Genomic DNA, 17,216 nt, shown 5'->3' with positions numbered 1-17,216 from the left:
AAAAAGCGGCAGCACATTTTGGGCAAAACACTGTTAATACTTAACATATACATATACGCATATATAATCTAGCATGTTACTCTCTGCAGTGCCTTCATATTCAGAATCTTACTATTTGCTCACTTATTTACTAATATGTATCTCTTCTTGGGCTTCCCAGGTGGCTCAACGCTGAAGAATTCACCTGCCAACGCACGAGGCGTGGGTTTGATCCCTGGGTCGGGAAGATCCACTGGAGAAGGAAATGGGAACCCACTCCAGTATTCTGGCTTCGGAAATCCCATGGACAGAGGAGCATGGTGGGTTAAAGTCCATGGGGTCACAATGAATCATGACTAAGCGACCAAGCAATATCAACAACAATCCCTTCTTACCTTTCTGCTCAATTGCAAAGGCCCATCATTTCATAATATGTGACCCTTCCAAGTCCCCCTACTGCCCCACCAGATCTTTAGTCACCTACACCTAGATTGCTTTAGGCGTTGGGAAGATCCCCTAGAGAAGGGAAAGGCTACCCACTCAAGTATTCTGGCCTAGGGAATTCCATGAACTGTACAGTCAGCCCATGGGGTTGCAAAGAGTCGGACGCAACTGCGTGACTTTCACTTCACTTCCTTTCTCCAAGCCCACGGTTTTCTTTGTTCTTGTTCTGTCACTAAGCTGTGTCCAACTCTTTGCAATTCCATAAACAGCACGCCAGGCTTTCCTGTCCTTCACTCTCTCTCAAAGTTTGTCCATTGAGCTGATGATACTATCCAACCATCTCATCCTGTCACCCTCTTCTCCTCCTGACCTCAATCTTTCCCAGCATCAGGGTCTTTTCCAATGAGTCGGCTCTTTGCATCAGGTGGCTGAAATATTGGAGCTTCAGCATCAGTCCTTCCCATTGATATTCAGGGTTGATTTCTTTAAGGACTGACTGGTTTGACCTCCTTGCAGTCCAAGGGATTCTCAAGTCTTCATCAGCACCACAGTTAGAAAGCATCAATTCTTCAATGCTCAGCCTTCCTTATGGAATTATTACAGCAAATTAATTCAGCCTATGAGGCGACCTCTCCAGGCTATTTCCTCTGCCAATCTCTCCCTCTGTTTCACACTGCAAAAGGCTCCAGCTAGAAACCCAGGTTTTCCACCACCTGGCCCCTCCCCTGGCTCTATCCAAACATCTCTCCTACCAAGACCCACTAACCAGCCCACCTGGCCTCTAACATAAAACACCTCTTCTTTCTAGTTTCAGCCTCAGCTCCCAGAGCTCCTTGGCCCTCTCCTCCTCACCCATCCATCCCAATCCCACCTCTTCTCCAGGGCTCAGCTCAAAACCACTAAGTACCATCCACCACTCCAATTAAAACCATTTACATTCAGTACCACTCATTTCATCTTTTTCATCTTTTAGAACTTTTTCACTCAGCCTTTTAACGTACTATTTTCTTTAACACGCAATCAAACTCCTGCCTTGCATCATCACTCAAATGTTTTATACATGTGTGTCTCTAAAAAGTTATAGTTAAGTTCTAGAGAACAGAGATTCTCTTGGATTAAATGAAATAAAGACTTCACAGAAATGGGTCTTGAGAAAAACTTCAAAAAAAACAAGACTTCAAAGGGCAGCTACAACAGGCACCCCCAGAACTCTGGGTCCAGTCCTCAACAGGGCTCTTCTAACATCCTATCTGATTTCATCAAAACTGGCTTCAAAGTGATACAATTTACAGGAGCCTGGAGTGTCCATTTGCCATGAGAAGCATAACAGCTAGGTAGACAAAATACTAATTATTAGGCATTTGGGACTTTGCCCAAAAAGCAAAAAGACTACCTAGGAAGCCTGATTATAAACACTGCCTGGAAAGGCCCAGTAAGAGGAAGTCACTGGCCAAAGACCCTGGCTGGATCAGTCAAGTGACAATCCTTTGGAAACAGGCAGGATGAGCGGACAACCAGGCACATGTGGTAGTGGCCCACGGCATCATCTCCTCGGAAAGTAACATCCTGCATGTGGATCGCTCTCTTTCGGCCTCTCCTGTCACATGGGTTAAAAAGCAGTGAATTAAAAAAAAAAAAAAGCAGTGGATTAGTTAACACGTTCATTCAATTAAAACTGTATCAAGTTAGATGCCAAAGATATGATGAACAAGGTAGGGAATGGCCCAGAGGGAGATACAGTAAGCAGACATCTAGATAAGTAGCTTCAGTGTGATAACTGTTACGAAGACCTGGGTTCAATCCCTGGGTCAGGAAGATTTCCCAGAGAAGGAAATGGCAACCAGCTCTAGCATTCTTGCCTGGGAAATCCCAGGTATAGAGGACCCTGGCAGGCTACAGTCCACAGGGCTGCAAAGAGTCAGACATGATTGAGCAACTAACACTTTCCCTTTCATGGGATATGTGAAATCTGAGCATATATGAGCAAGCTGCCTCAAAACCCTCAAAATTATGTTTTCCTTGGACTGAAATTAGGGTGGGGAATCGGCAGGCACTAAAGAGAAGCCCTTAGCTGAAGGAACCCACCCCCAAGTGGTTCAGGAATTTGCAAGGGAACAAATTTAGTGACCTGGGTGTGGTACCAGGGAGGCATGACTGGTATGTGACTCTAGCCAAGAAAGAATGAGAAATGACCCTGGAGGACAGAAAGAAGAACTTTTACAAAAGAATAAGATGATTAAGAACCTCAGGATGTTTATTCAGTGCTATGCCTGGGAAAAATACAGATTTGAGGAACTGTCCAGTTATCAGAATTATTCTGTGGTGGAACAGGGACCATTTATCAGGGCATAAACTCTACAGCTATATTAAGGATTGCACCCTAGTGATTTTAATTGCTTATGGTTTATATGCAGAAAGGCTATTTTTTTCAAAGTATCAATTTTGTCCACTATGTTTTCAATCTTATTTATTTCACTCTCAAGAAGTTCTAGAAAGTACTCAAAAACCTCTACATATTCCTTCTCTGTGTATCACTTAATACATAACTAACGCAGTGGATGAACGGGGCTTTCCAGGTGGCACCAGTGGTAAAGAATCCACCCATCAATGCAAGAGTCGAAAGAGACTTGAGCTCGAACCCTCGGTCAGGAAGATCCCCTGGAGTAGGAAATGGCAACCCACTCCAGTATTCTTGTTGGACAATCCCAGACAGAGGAGCCTGGTGGGCTACAGTCCATGGGGCCATAAAGAGTTGGACACGACTGAGTGACTGAACACACCCACACGGTGTAGGATGAATGACTGAGTTCCTGTATGTAAACTCCATCCTATGTTCAACTCAGTTTTATAGAATTTGAGATGCTTTACTTTAATATCCAACTGATCTTTAACTGGAGTAACTTCTATTTATTTTCCAATTTATAAGGTGTCCTTCCATTCTCTGCCAAAGTTAATAATCTAATATTTAAATGTACTACATTTTAAAATGTACTTAGAATACGTATAATATAAAAACATACATTAAAGAATGGACTTTCAGACACTAAGAAGTCTTACATAAAAACAAAAGTATTTTGTAATGAGGTGGCTCTATCTGCTAAGTTCAGACAATTCAACTATTATTTTTAAACACTATGCAACATGACTTGGTCCCTTAGTCACTGGTCATAGACTATTAATACTTCCCCCATAAAGACAGACTCACATTTTCTTAATAGATCTTCTTTCTTCTTATCTTCAATGAGTATGAAAGTGAAAGTGAAAATGAAGTCGCTCAGTCGTGTCCAACTCTTTGCGACCCTGCGGACTATAGCCTACCAGGCTCCTCCATCCATGGGATTCTCCAAGCAAGAATACTGGAGTGAGCTGCCATTTCCTTCTCCATTCAATGAGTATACATTACCCCAAATAAAATACCCAAATATAATAATGACCTATACTTCAAAGTAATCTCTTATCCATAAATGAATGTGAACAAAATCAGCTGGTTTCTTATCTCAGTTTTTATAGCAAACATTAATCTCCTAGACATAAAGTTATCAAATTAACAACACTATCTAAATTCAAATGCTGAGAGTTTAAAAATACTAGTGTGACTGTAACTCAAACCCAGATTTCTCACTTTAACCAGAAAATTATATCTGGTCAAAAAGACAGTCATAGATTTGATATAACTGACAAACTGCTTAGATCTTAAGTGTTAAAAGCTTTAATCTTGTCTAAATATTTCAACTCAGAAAAAAAGAACTTATAAAAATGTGTCTGTTACAATGTCATATATCAAAATTTGTTTAAAGGACATGGTGCCCAAGCTACTACAGTTTCTGCAGAGACATCTACTTGAAAATATTCAGCTGAAAAGAGTTTATATTAGCAACAAATAACCAACCACCTCTCTCAAAAAAAAAGATTTTAATAACTGCCCAGATAATCATAAATGAAATATTTATCCCTGTCAATGTTACTAATAAAAACCAAGTGCTGTAACACACTAGTTCACCATTAAGTTCTTTATAAATTATTTTTAAAACCAGACTTTGAAAGTAAATAAAAGATTTTAAGAAATTTATAAATGTGAGTGGTTCTGAATGAATCACAGGCAGCTCCCATTTGCCTTTGTAAGTATTCCAATCTCTGTTTATGAGCCCTAAAATAATCCATTAAATCCCTCCTAGGCCTCTGTAATTGATGACAATTAGAGTCAGCACCTGAAGAGCAGTTATGACAAAACATTCCAACCATCTGTTTTTGGGATGTATTTTTGTTAACTTCTCTTTCCATGAATTCACCCCAAACAATATAGGCAACCAGACATCATGGACTCCAACCCTGAACTTCTACCCCTGTTTCTATCTACTCAGAATTCCTTTCTAGTAGATCTGTATGTTCAGATGTGGAAGATACCAAAAGGCATTCCAAGAAAGAAACCACCACAAACTGCAGGGGAGAAAAATGGAATTATCAGCCCATTTACATATAAAAGAGGGAAGAGATATATATACAACTGCTTGCATATTCATAGAAAATTTCAGGAGTGACTGCAGTGTTCTAGGCTGAATAAGTTGGGAAATTTTACTTCAATTTATGACCTTTTACAGTATATGACCTAGACAGCATATTAAAAAGCAGAGACATCATTTTGCCAACAAAGGCCCATCTAATCAAAGCTATGGTTTTTTCCAGTAGTCATGTATGGATGTGAGCTGGCCTAAAGAAAGCTGAGCACCAAAAAATTAATGTTTTTGAACTTGGGTGTTGGAGAAGACACTCTTGAGAGTCCCGTGGACTGCAAGGAGATCCAATCAGTCTATCCTAAAGGAAATCAGTCCTGAATATTCACTGGAAGAACTGATGCTGAAGCTGAAACTCCAACACTTTGGCCACCTGATGCGAAGAACTGACTCACTGGAAAAGACCCTGATGCTGGAAAAGTTTGAAGGCAGGAGGAGAAGGGGACGACAGAGGATGAGATGGTTGGATGGCATCACCAACTCAATGGACATGAATTTGGGTAAACTCGGGAGTTGGCGATGGACAGGGAAGCATGGCGTGCTGCAGTTCATGAGACTGCAAAGAGTCAGACATGACTGAGCAACTGAACTGAACTGAATGACCTTTTAGATGATTTTAATTTTTTACCACCATCCTGTACTATGTTATTTGTAATAGTAAAGATTTAAAATCCAGAACCGTTGTTTCTTGCTCCTCACATTAGAGAAGACCCTAGGAGCACAGCTTCTTGAAGGCCCAACACAGGCACCAGCCTAAAATGAGCAGCTACCAATAAACTATATATATATTCCACCTCCTTCCTGAGATGGGGTATCAAAGGCTTATCTTGTTTTAAAATACCTGATGAAATAGCATAGGAGGAAAAAAACAGAAAAGGTAATAGGATAATGCTGTAAAATGCTACTATCACTCATTCATTATTTAATTCAAAAGTGAAAGTTTTCAAAACATAAGAATAGCCAGTGTGCCAGTAGCAGGTCACTAAAAATATATGCAGTAAGAATACAAAAACTAACTAAGACAAGAAAACTAGGGTTTAAACTACCTTTAAAGAATTCAAAGTCAAATAAATACTCAACCTCTTATCCATTTCAAGAGCAGTACTATTTTTTTTTTTTTGGGGGGGGGGGGGGAGCTACATTCCAGAGATGGTTACCAAACACACCATTTCCTCTACCCATGGCAGGCATGGTTAATAAATTAGGTCATTCTTTTTTTCCACAAGCCCAGGCGTGACCTCAGAATCCTCCTTAACACTTAACACAGTGCTGTCACTGTGTCAAAACTCAGATGAACAATGCTGTCTATCTGCCCTATAGGTCCTCTTTTCACACTTTTTTCTTTTCTTTTTTTATCAAATTACTGGAGAAAATGAACAGAAGACCAATCTCTTCAGAATACATGAAAAGAAAGTTTATAAAACACTTCACTGAAGTATGAAGTTTGTGTTTCATTCAGCCTTGGGATCTCTGAACCAAATTCTAATTTTTAACACACAAACACACTCATTCTTCAGGTCAAACTCTAAAACTTCACTGAAGAATAACACTTTAAAAAAAACTAAGTGTTAGTTAGCAGGAGATAGTTCTGAATAAACCAATGTCAAAATAAAGATGGGAAAGGAGTCTACACTCCCTTATCTGACTCTTGGAAGAATAAGCCAATAAATGCAAAGTGACTACAGGGTAATTTTAAAAGATTTTTAAATGCTCAAACCAGATGTTCTTATACAGGATATACAAAGCAGCTTCTGCAGAAACCAGACTCAACCAGCTAATGACAATTACACTGTGCACAGACTGAAATGCAGCTGTTTTGGGAAACTTTGTTCCCTGATTATAGCCGGTTGTCAGAAACTATCAGTTACCACTAACAATGTTAAGTCACCAAAAAATTTTAAAGTACAGTTTAAAAAAAAAATCCAGACTTCCAATGTTGTACACTTGAAGATCTAGATGACTCACTTAACAACAAAAACTGCATTTATACATCATCTGAATTATATATTAAAACAAACATTTCATCACAATTGTACAAGTCTTGTTACTACAGTCATGGAAATGTAAGACAGTCTCAATACCTAGCAGCAAGGTCTGCAAAGTATTCTCTGAGGCTAAAGCTGAAAACAGTCTCAGCCATGGATTGTGTCTACAGGACATCTTCCCCAAAGAAACATATAAAATCCTAACTTAATCTCTAGAAAATGTTTTGGAGGTAATTTACCTTTCCTAATTTTAAAAAGTATGGAAAAATAAATAAATAAATAAAAAGAAGTACGTACAATAAGTTCTGGAGAGGTTAGGCAGCAAGAGCAAAAACACACAGATGGGTCGAGGGCAAAGCCAGAGGCTGAATCAAAGACCCGTCCCCAAGGTGCGTGGCCCTCTGTGCCATCCATCCTCCTCCCAGGGGAAGGGATCAAGGACTTCCTGCTCCTGGGCACCTCCTGAGATTTAGAAAGAGGTTATCACGAAGATTAAGGCCATGGACTACACGTTATCAGGGGTCAGACAACTAAAATGTACTCAACAAACAACAGTCTGTTAAGTTAGAACTTGAAACATACTTCTGGCAAGCTGATGTTCAGATGGCTGTGAATACCATTTTGCCTGCTGGAGCAGACACGAGGGAGAGCTGGACAGAGCGCACACGAGTGGTTCCCTGAACACTACCACACAGCTACGTGTCCTCTGAGCAGCAGGTACTCACTTCCGGCCGGTGTGACACACACCCTATGTGGAGAGACATCACACTCCTCTGGATACGTCTCCCTCTGGATGCAGTCCCAGGTCAAAATGTATATTCCCTCACACAGGGCTTCTTGGCCTGGCCTCCCAGGAGGGTATGACTACCTAGCTGTCTTTTGCAAGGTACATGGGGTCCTGTATTATACATCCTACTCTCAAAGGCTAGTCTAGGAACCAAAGAGTTAGGAGCCATTGCCCTGAGATGAGTTAAGTGCCTTCATATTTATCAAACAAACTTCTGATTTCAACTTGTTGTTTCAGGTTCCTATCAGAAACGGAATTCAGTCCCAGCAGAAACAATCTGGTGACTAGCTAAAACTGTATCACTGTACTATACTACAGGCTTCCCAGGGGGCACTAGTGGCAAAGAACCCGCCTGCCAATGCAGGAGCCGTGAGACACACTGGCTCGATCCCTGGGTCAGAAAAGTGCCCTGCAGGAGGACACAGCAACCCAGTCTAGTATTCTTGCTTGGAGGATCCCGTGGACAGAGGAGCCAGGCGGGCTAAGCTCCACAGGGTCACAAAGAATCAGAAATGACTGAAGAGCCTTAGCACGCACGCATGCACATACCACACTACAGGTATATGCTGTCCTACAGGAATATACACTATTGTACAAGTTTTCAATATATATATAGGTATGGCTGTGTCATTATCAATCAGGGGTCTACAACCTGCTGTTGCTCAATACATAAGAATGGTTTTTATGTATTTAAATGGTTTGGGAGAGGGACTCAAAAGAACATTTCAGAACACCTCAAAATTATCCCAAATTCAAATTTCACTATCTGTAAATAAAGTTTTATTGGGACACAGTCACATCCATTCATTTACTTTTTGTCCACTGTTTGCTTTCGAACTTACAATGGCAGAGTTGAACAGCTGTAATAGGGACTATGAGGCCCACAGAGGTTAAAATATTTGCTATCTGGCCCCTTTACTAAAAAAGTTTACGGACCTCTGCTTTAAATCAACAGACTAGCAGTAAGGGTGTAAGAGGGTGAGGTAGGAGGGTTGTGATCTAAGCAACTTAAATTAAAGCCATGTCTAGAAACTTGTGAATTTTTCTCAAAGGAAAACCCCTGAGGCTCCTTCTTGGGGCCAGTGTACACTAAGTTATAAAAACTAATAAACTTATCTGATTTTCAAGCCAGTAACCAATAAGCAGAAAAATGACTGTTCTAGACAGGCATTTTAACTATACTGTGTGGTTTAACAGTGATGTAAGAGGGTAAGAGAGAAATCATAAAAAGAAGTCACCAGAATTTAAATGCTAAATTGAAATCAAAGGATGCACTTAAAAGTATTCATCCAGACCCTGAAATGACATGTAAATTTTTGAGTAACTCACTTTTTCTGCTGGAGAGGTTCCACAGGTTTTGAATCTCAAGTGTCCTTGACCTTAAAAAAGTCACAAGTCACAAATACTCAGCCTACCCATCTAAAGTGCATCTTTTTATTTCAGCACTGTAATAACTGATGGTCATAAAAATGACCATGACTAATCAAGAAAAATCTTAAATCATATTAAGTGTACTTTGTGCTAAACAAACGCAAATCAGGCAGCTCAAACTCCAGCAACTTGTTAACCTTGCCAATTCTTGCTGCTTACTCTGGAGTAAGGAGTAAAAGAAAAAATGTTCATTTTATTCTTCAGTTTGGACTCTCATCAGTGAAATCTTCACTTAAAATAACTGCTTAGAAACTGTCTTAGAAGCTGTCATGAATTTTCAAATTAATAAAAATCTCCTGTGCAGACATTATTAAATGTCTGATCCTATGCAGATCAGTATTAAAAACTATATATTACTGCCAGTTGGAAGTGCTTTCAAAACAAGAGAAAACTGATTTAATTCCTTCAACAAAATCAGCCCGAAAGAACCTAAAGTTTAAAAAATGAACTTACTTTAACTGCCCTCAAATCACCTTAACAGTCTTTAACTCTACCTGAAGAGCCAAAAGCAAAAAAAGTAAACATGTAACTTGTTTTAGAGTATTCATTAAAAGCTTGGTCCTTGAACATTTGTTAACTGCACATAATATACCACTAGTCTAGAGCTAACAAAAGACTCAAAAATGGAAATACCCACTCTTCCTATGTTTGTTGCTTTCAGGTAAGGAAGACATCCTGAATAAACTTTCAAAGTCTAGGCTAGATAAGGCCAAGCCACAATAACATGGCCAGAGTCACAATCAACATTCTCTTAGACTAAATTTTCTCTCTATTCCATGACACTCAATCCTGCCTAAACTTAACAAGATGCCACTTCAACTGAAAGGTAAAAAAGGGCTCCAGGACCAGAGTTTACTTATTCCATCAGAGCCAACCATCTGTGAAAATACCAAAATATAAATCCCTCACAATCACATATCAATATTCTTTGTATAAATACACCAAGCAAATGGGCTTCCCAAATTGGCAGCTAGTAAAGAATCCACCTGCCATGCAGGAGACCCGGGTTCAATTCCTGGGTCAGAAGACCCGCTGGAGAAGGGATAGGCCACCGACTTCAGTGTTCCTGGGCTTCCCTGGTAGCTCAGCTGGTAAAGAATCTGCCTGCAATGCGGGAGACCTGGGTTTGGTCCTGGGGTTAGGAAGATCCCCTGGAGAAGGGAAAGGCCATCCACTGCAGTATTCCAGCCTGGAGAATTCCATGGACTGTATAGTCCATAGGGTCGCAGAGTCAGACATGACTGAGTGACTTTCCCACTCACTTTCACCAAGCAAATAGCAAGATTCTCAACTTTTTGAAATTTTATATACTATATATAATAAACATATCAACTGTCCAAATTTTAAACACATTACCAAATAAAGCGCTGCCAGGTCTTCATATGGGCTTCCCTGGTGGCTCAGGCAGTAAAGAATCTGCCTGAAATGCAGGAGACCTGGGTTCAATCCCTGGGGCAAGAAGATCCCCTGGAGAAGAGAATGGCTACCCATTCCAGTATTCTTGCCTGGAGAATTCCATGGAGAGGAGTCTGGCGGGCTACAGTCCATGGGGTTGCAAAGAGTCAGACAAAATGCTTTTACAATGCTTTCGAATTATGATGCTGAGGAAGACATCTGACGGTCCATTGGACTGCAAGAAGATCAATCAGTCAATCCTAAAAGAAATCAACCCTGAATATTCTCTGGAAGATCTGATGCTGAAGCTCCAATACTTTGGCAATCTGATGAGAAGAGCCGACTCACTGGAAAAGACATTTATGCTGGGAAAGATTGAGGGCAGGAAGAGAAGGGGGTGGCAGAGGATGAGATGGTTGGATGGCAACACTGACTCAATGAACATGAGTTTGAGCAAACTCTGGGAGACAATGAAGGACAGGGAAGCCAGGCATGCTGCTGTCCATGAGGTCACAAAGAGCAGGACACGGCTTAATGACTGAACAAAGTCTTAATATAGAGAAAACCAGCTGAACACTAAAACTTTAAAGGAAACAACTTAACTGTCTCAGGAACTAAAACTTTCCCAATTAAGGTTCCTATCGGGCGTCTGATACAATCTAAGAAACTAACAACTCCAAGCAAAGTCCGCCTTTATTTGAAATTTTTTTTTAATTTACTGTTAAACTAGGCAACGGTGTTCTGTCACAGGCTTGAAGAGAGACGAAAGTAGTTCAACACTGGTATAACTCCCACTGTTTGACCAATTAAGTCAAGCTTTTCAATGCCAATCCAAATAAGCCGCAAGATATTGACAAAAGTGTTATATTTTCCTCTAGAGAATGTCTTATTTTATTAACCATGCAGGAAAACTGGGCATATAATGCAATTTCTGACAGACCATGAACTGCAATAGTGTAACAGGTGCCCCATATTACTAACTCAGGAAAGAGCTTCACCAACAGAAAGGAAGCAAGCAAGCAGAACTGTGAGAGTCATGGTCTCCTCCTCACTCCTGACAAAGCCTAAAAATACAAGATTTGGTCAGTGTTTGATGTCTAGATGTTTGCTGTTCTAACCACCTCAGTACTGAAACACAGTTAATTTTTTTCTCACCAAGTGTGCAGATAAATACACCACGCAAATTTCTTTAAAACTGTTTTCAAACAGATAATCTCCAAACTGAAGACTCTAAATTACACACCAAAAATGCTACTTTAATTCTAACTTTTTCAAATCCAGTCATGATTAACTCAGAAGACATGCCTCCTCAATGTCAGAGGTTCTGTCAAAAAGTTACTACAGATTAGAGTCTACTTACAGGAAATAACGAGATGCAATGATCTTTGATTGGACAGTGTTTTAGACAAAGCCACTGTTATATTTGGAGGCCAAGTAAGAAAAACTGAATATATCCCAAATAGACAAGCTAGCTAACAGGAGGAAAAAACACTCCTTAGACAACTGTACAGACAGCGTGATTCATTATATGTATGTATACACAATTATCTGGAAAATGGTAAAATGATGATTTCTAGGTGATAGGAATGTGTTTTTATATTTGCTTCTCTAGTTGAAAACATGTACATGTAACACCATTTCTGTAATAATACTTTAAGCCACTAAGGGCTCTTTGAAGTAAAAAATCAATTATTTATGAAGGTGAAACACATGGAGGTGTGTTTGTATTCTCACCAAGTCCTCCAAGTTTTGTTTGCTTTTTTAGTTAATCCTTCTACCCAAAGTCTCTGGGCTAAGCAACTGTTCATTCTAAAATACAACATGTCCTTAAAAACCAAAAAGTTTTTTCTCCTGTTCCCACTTTTCACACACTCATCATTTTTCACTATTTTCCCTTTATAGCTACTCTTTCAACCTCTGCAAAAGGAAACGAAAATATTCACTTATACGCTGAAAACCGGTCTGGTGATAGAGGAGGAACTTGTTGGCGGGGGAATCTTGTTCTTTCTAAATGAACATACATCCACTTATGTCGAAGTTAAAAATCTCTGTTACAACCCACTCAAATTTTCTTCTTAGAAAGCAGCCTATGACCTTAAGATGGAATCAAGTTCAAATTCTACTGAAACCTTTACCTCTGGCTGCTCTGAGGAGGTATGTATGCTAGCTTATCAAATACACATATAGAAACACATAAACTTAAGGGAGAAAACAAAATAACAAAGTCAATCCGATTTAAAAGTGACATTAGATGAGATTGAAATCTTTGGGAGAAAAGGGCATGAAGAATTTTCGGGTGCAGGTATTTGCTACCAAGTGTCACACACAGAACAAGCAGTGTATCTGTCCAGTATGTGTTGCCCACTCTACTACAGTAAATTATTTTATCAAAAGTGTTGTCAGTTTAAGTATAGTTACACTGAACGCTCCCTTTCTCCAGCTAAAAGTGATTAAATCTTGATTAGCGGCGATCTGGTCAAACACAGCTTCCTAATCGCTAACCACTGGTGGATCACTACCTAAACCAGCTTCCAGAGAAGTAATTTCTCTGTATCTTAAAACTAGTTCATTAACTTTGAAAGGTATTAGCCTTGAGATACAGGTAACTAGAGATCTAGCCGTTCACAGCGGGTTTTCTAAAAAGGAAAAATAGTTCACCTAATAAAAACCTTTGGGAAAGAAGCCCCTAAGCATTCCCATTAATGGAAACTTCAGATTCTCTCGCAATTTCCTAAAAATGTAGCCGTCTTAAGTCATTCAACTGCAACTATCACTTTACAAAGAAAAAATTTAAATTCCCCCACGGCTGTGGTAAATAGAAGGCGACAGACCCTCGCCCCCGCCGAAGCGAGGTGGGGCGCCGGCCTCCTAGTTACTAGAAAACCAGCCAAAGCTGCTTTTAAACGGTCTCGTGGTGACGACGCATTCCTAACGGGTTTCGAAGGCACGTTTAAATCGCCCGCTTTTTTGTTCGCTCGCTGCGTTCACCCGGTGCCGGGACTACGGCCGCCCCCGCGCGCCAGGGAGGGGAGCCCAGGGTGGGAAAGCCGGGGCGAGGAAAGGGGGTACGACCGCAGAGGGGGGCCCGGGGCGAGGAGAGCCGGGGGCGGAGGACTCTGGGATGCAGAGCCCGTGCCGGGGGAAGGGAGGGGCTGGACAGAGAAAGCTGAGGACCCCAGGAAGGCGGGGATCCCGGGGCGGGGAGAACTGGGCCGCCGCCCCGCACCGGAGAAAGCACCGCGCGGCGCCCGCCGGGGAGTGCGCAGAGCCGCGGCTTCGCGCAGCGACGCCGCCCCCTCCCTCTCTCCCTCGTCGCCGCCTCCTCCTCCTCCTCCTCCTCCCAAGGCGACAGAAACAACAGCGCGGGAGGAGGGGAAAGTAACTCCCGGCACCTCCGCCGGAATTAGCCCCGGTGCAGTGATGACACCTTCTCGTGGCGCAATCAAGCCCCGCTCCCTCCGCAGCGGCGTCCCCGCCGCCGCCGCCCTCTCCGTTTGAAAGTGGCCACCCCCCGCCGCCGCCGCCGCCGCCGCTCCTCCCGCCCCGCCGCCGCCAGCTGCACCAATCCGCTCGGCCCCAGTTGCAAATCAAACGCTCCCTCGCGTCTAGAAGCCACTTGCGCCGCTGGAAACGGCCGCGCCGTCCCCCCCTCCCCGAGTCCCTCCCGGGCGGCACCTTCAGACTGGGGCGGGCGCGCCGGCGAGAAACGGCTGTGAGATGGGAGCGGGAGCAGCGGTGACGGCGAGCAGCTCCGAGAGGACTCGGCTCCCGCTCCCGCCCCCAGACAGTTCTGGAAACTGTGTATCACCTCTGTCACAGGAAGCCATCCGGCGAGGAAGGCGGCGCGGAACCAACAAACAAACGCCTGCGGCCGCCCGCCGGAATCTACGCGGGGACGGCGACGGGCTTCGGGCCGTTCCCCGGGCGTGAGCGCGGTGGCCGCCCCCGCGCCGCGGGCTTTGTGCGGGGCTCCCGCGGCGCGGGCGCGGTGGGCCAGGCGTCCCCGCCCCCGAAACCCCCCACCCCGGGCCCCGGCAACGCTGCTGGGACCGTTAGGTGACGCTCCAGCGCGGCTGAGAAAGCAGCGCCTCGGCCGCCGCCCGCCCGTCCCCATTTCCACATGGAGCCGCCTCTCCTCCAGCGCCAGAGGCGGGCCACAAAAGTTGGCCCCGGGGCCACCCAGCACCTGCCCACGTGCCGCGGAGGCTAGCTCCGGGTCTCCCCCGTCCTTCCCCCCTCCTCCCCCCGCCGCCCTCAGCCGCCAGGTCACCTATTACCGCTGGGAGGGGAGAGAGGCTGCTATTTAAACGCCCGCGGAAGTTGAGGCACCCCCACTGGCGGGTGCCGTGCACCTGCCTCCCGCCGCCGCGCTCCGCCACTTTGAGCAGCAGCCGCGTCCTCGGCCCCGCCTCCTGCCCGCAGGCGGGCGGGGGGAGCGGGAAGGAGGTGGAAGGGATCGAATTTCTCCAGCAAATGGGACCGTTCCGACAGGATTCGGTTCCCCGGTCAACATTCCACATTCCATCCCTCTCCCGCATTTGCAAGCCAGCGCCAACAACCCGGAAAGCCTGGTGGCTACAGAACAACAGCCCCCAACTCACAAATACACACTCACAGGCGCAGGACACGTGCACTGAAGGGCTTCGCAACTTGCAGTCCCGGGGTGCACACTGCACGTTTTCAGGCGGACCAAGCGACACGACGCCACCTTCACAATTTGCAGACGGTGCCAAAGGTTGCAATTTGCTATCCGTTTTAAGTTCATGGTTAATCAGTAGTTTGGTCTACCAATGCAACTCCTTCCTAATTTCACCGATAAAGGGTTTTACACTTCACAGGCAGTCTGGCTGTAAGTAAAAGGTCCGTTCACTGGAAACCCAATTGGGAAGAATCTAACTGCTAAACTGTCCCTGCACCCCCCACCCCTCCCTCACTGCCCTTGAATTGATGCAATGAATAATTTGGACATGTGGTGACGCGGTGATAAGAGATAGGGCTGCAGCTACCCTACACAGATGTACCTATATCCACACCTATGTTTGGACTATACAGTCGACGTCCCTTCCCCCCGCACCACCACCACGGTCACACACACTCTGGATTCATATATGTACCCGGACCTTGTTCTGCCATTGCCATCTGTCTACCAAGTTGCTATTATGCTTTCTACTTCCATGCAACCTAATGCACTTTGGCTGTTTAAAAAATTCTATAACTAAAGCCAACTAAACTGGGTTTCTGCTCCTGAACGCGTTTTAATTGATGATTCGCCTGAAAACCGCATGTTCTTCGCAAATCCAAAAGAAAAAGCTCTTAAGTCTTCAGCCCCCAAAACTGAAAAATAATCATAATAAAACTTACTGATCCAACACAAATCAATTCTCAGGATCCAAAAATCATCCTCTCCTCCTCCTCTGGCCCCCGCCCCGGCAATGCCCAAGTTACTGGTGGGATAGTAACGCTGCGCTCGGCGGCTGCCGGCCCTCCCTCCTTCGCTACATATCGAGAACCCAATCTTTTGGCGCCATATTAATGACGTACTATATTATTTCCACTAGGCAGCGACCTTCGGCATTAAATTACTCCCGAGAACTCCCGAGCAAAGCAACAAAACCATCAAATATGGCTGAGCCTCTCGGCTCGTCCTGCAGCCGCCGCCGCTGCCGCCGCCGCGGGATCGGAACGCGCACACGGACCCACACGCGGACACGCGCGGACTCTCGGTCGGCGCGCCCTCCCCGCGCGCCCCCCGCGGCCCGCGCGCGTACCTGCTACGGAGGGGTTCGGCCGCGGCGCTGGGCTCCTCGCCGCTCGCTCCGCGCCGCATGAGTTCGGGCCGCGGCGGGCTGGCGGACTGAGTGGCGGGCGGGGAGCCGGGCGGGCCCCTGCTCTCGCCGGCGCGCACACACCCGGCGCTCGCGCAGGGAGGCACTCTCGGACGGGCGTTTGGCTTGTTATGGAGGAAGGACTGTGTGAATCAAACTCATTTCTGGGTCACTGCTGCCACAGGGGGGAGCACTTTAATCCCTTGCCAAAACGAGAGGGTGGGGACGGGAGGGCGGAGGGAGCGCGCCGGGAACCGCGGTGCGGGGGGCTCTGTCCCTCGTTAACTCTTCGCGGCCCTCGCCGTAGCAGGCTCGGCCTGTGTCAGCAGGGGCTTGCAAGGAGCCGCATGCTTCAGCTCTTAAAAGCTCTTCCTTCACCTCTCTTGTGAGCCTAGACTTTCTTGAGCTGTCTCCAAGCAGGGTGGTGGGCTTTTAAATTATCCCTTTCAAACTCTCCCAGTCTCAACTCTTGTTTGACATCACTGCACTAGAAAAGGATTCTTTCAAATTATTTAAAATTATGTAGATTAAACTGTGGCTATTAAGGAATGTAGTTTGGGTGAAGTTTTATTTTTAGATTGAATGGAAAAATAAATAGTTCTTTCGTAGTAACAGTTTTGGGGAGCTGCGGGTTATAATGACATTTTTAAATATAGAAAATCCAGTTTTGGAGCTGGAACACTTCTTTACCTAAGTTTGTATCGAAATGATAATTGCAAATGAGCATTAATTCATTAGGAGACAGTAATTATTTGTAAGTTGACACCACCATTATGTTACACTGTGTTACAGAACTGGACATTGTCTTCCAAATAGGAAGAATTGAGCCAAATGCTAAAACTGGAGCTACAGACTAACA

The 17,216-nt window shown here is 44.3% G+C and overlaps 1 protein-coding gene across 5 annotated transcripts in view; it reads right to left on the bottom strand.

Annotated features, from left to right (window-relative positions):
* JADE1 (jade family PHD finger 1) overlaps positions 1 to 16,478 on the bottom strand; it is a 58,714-nt gene extending 42,236 nt beyond the window's left edge. The window contains exon 1 of one of the 5 annotated variants that reach the window (XM_065904935.1): positions 16,301 to 16,478. Coding sequence is in view for 1 of the 5 variants with exons in the window: in XM_065904934.1 (XP_065761006.1) it covers positions 14,341 to 14,359 (19 nt within the window). In the remaining 4 variants the exon portion in view is untranslated. Of the gene's footprint in view, positions 1 to 14,340; positions 14,386 to 14,802; positions 14,923 to 15,893; positions 15,917 to 16,300 lie in introns of those variants that run through there. The other 4 variants (XM_065904940.1, XM_065904937.1, XM_065904936.1 and 1 more) reach the window with 4 other exon arrangements.
* Positions 16,479 to 17,216: the final 738 nt, after the last annotated feature.

Source organism: Muntiacus reevesi, chromosome 13 (assembly GCF_963930625.1).
Source record: "Muntiacus reevesi chromosome 13, mMunRee1.1, whole genome shotgun sequence".
Lineage (NCBI taxonomy): Eukaryota > Metazoa > Chordata > Mammalia > Artiodactyla > Cervidae > Muntiacus > Muntiacus reevesi.
This window is presented reverse-complemented; position numbering and strand designations above follow the sequence as displayed.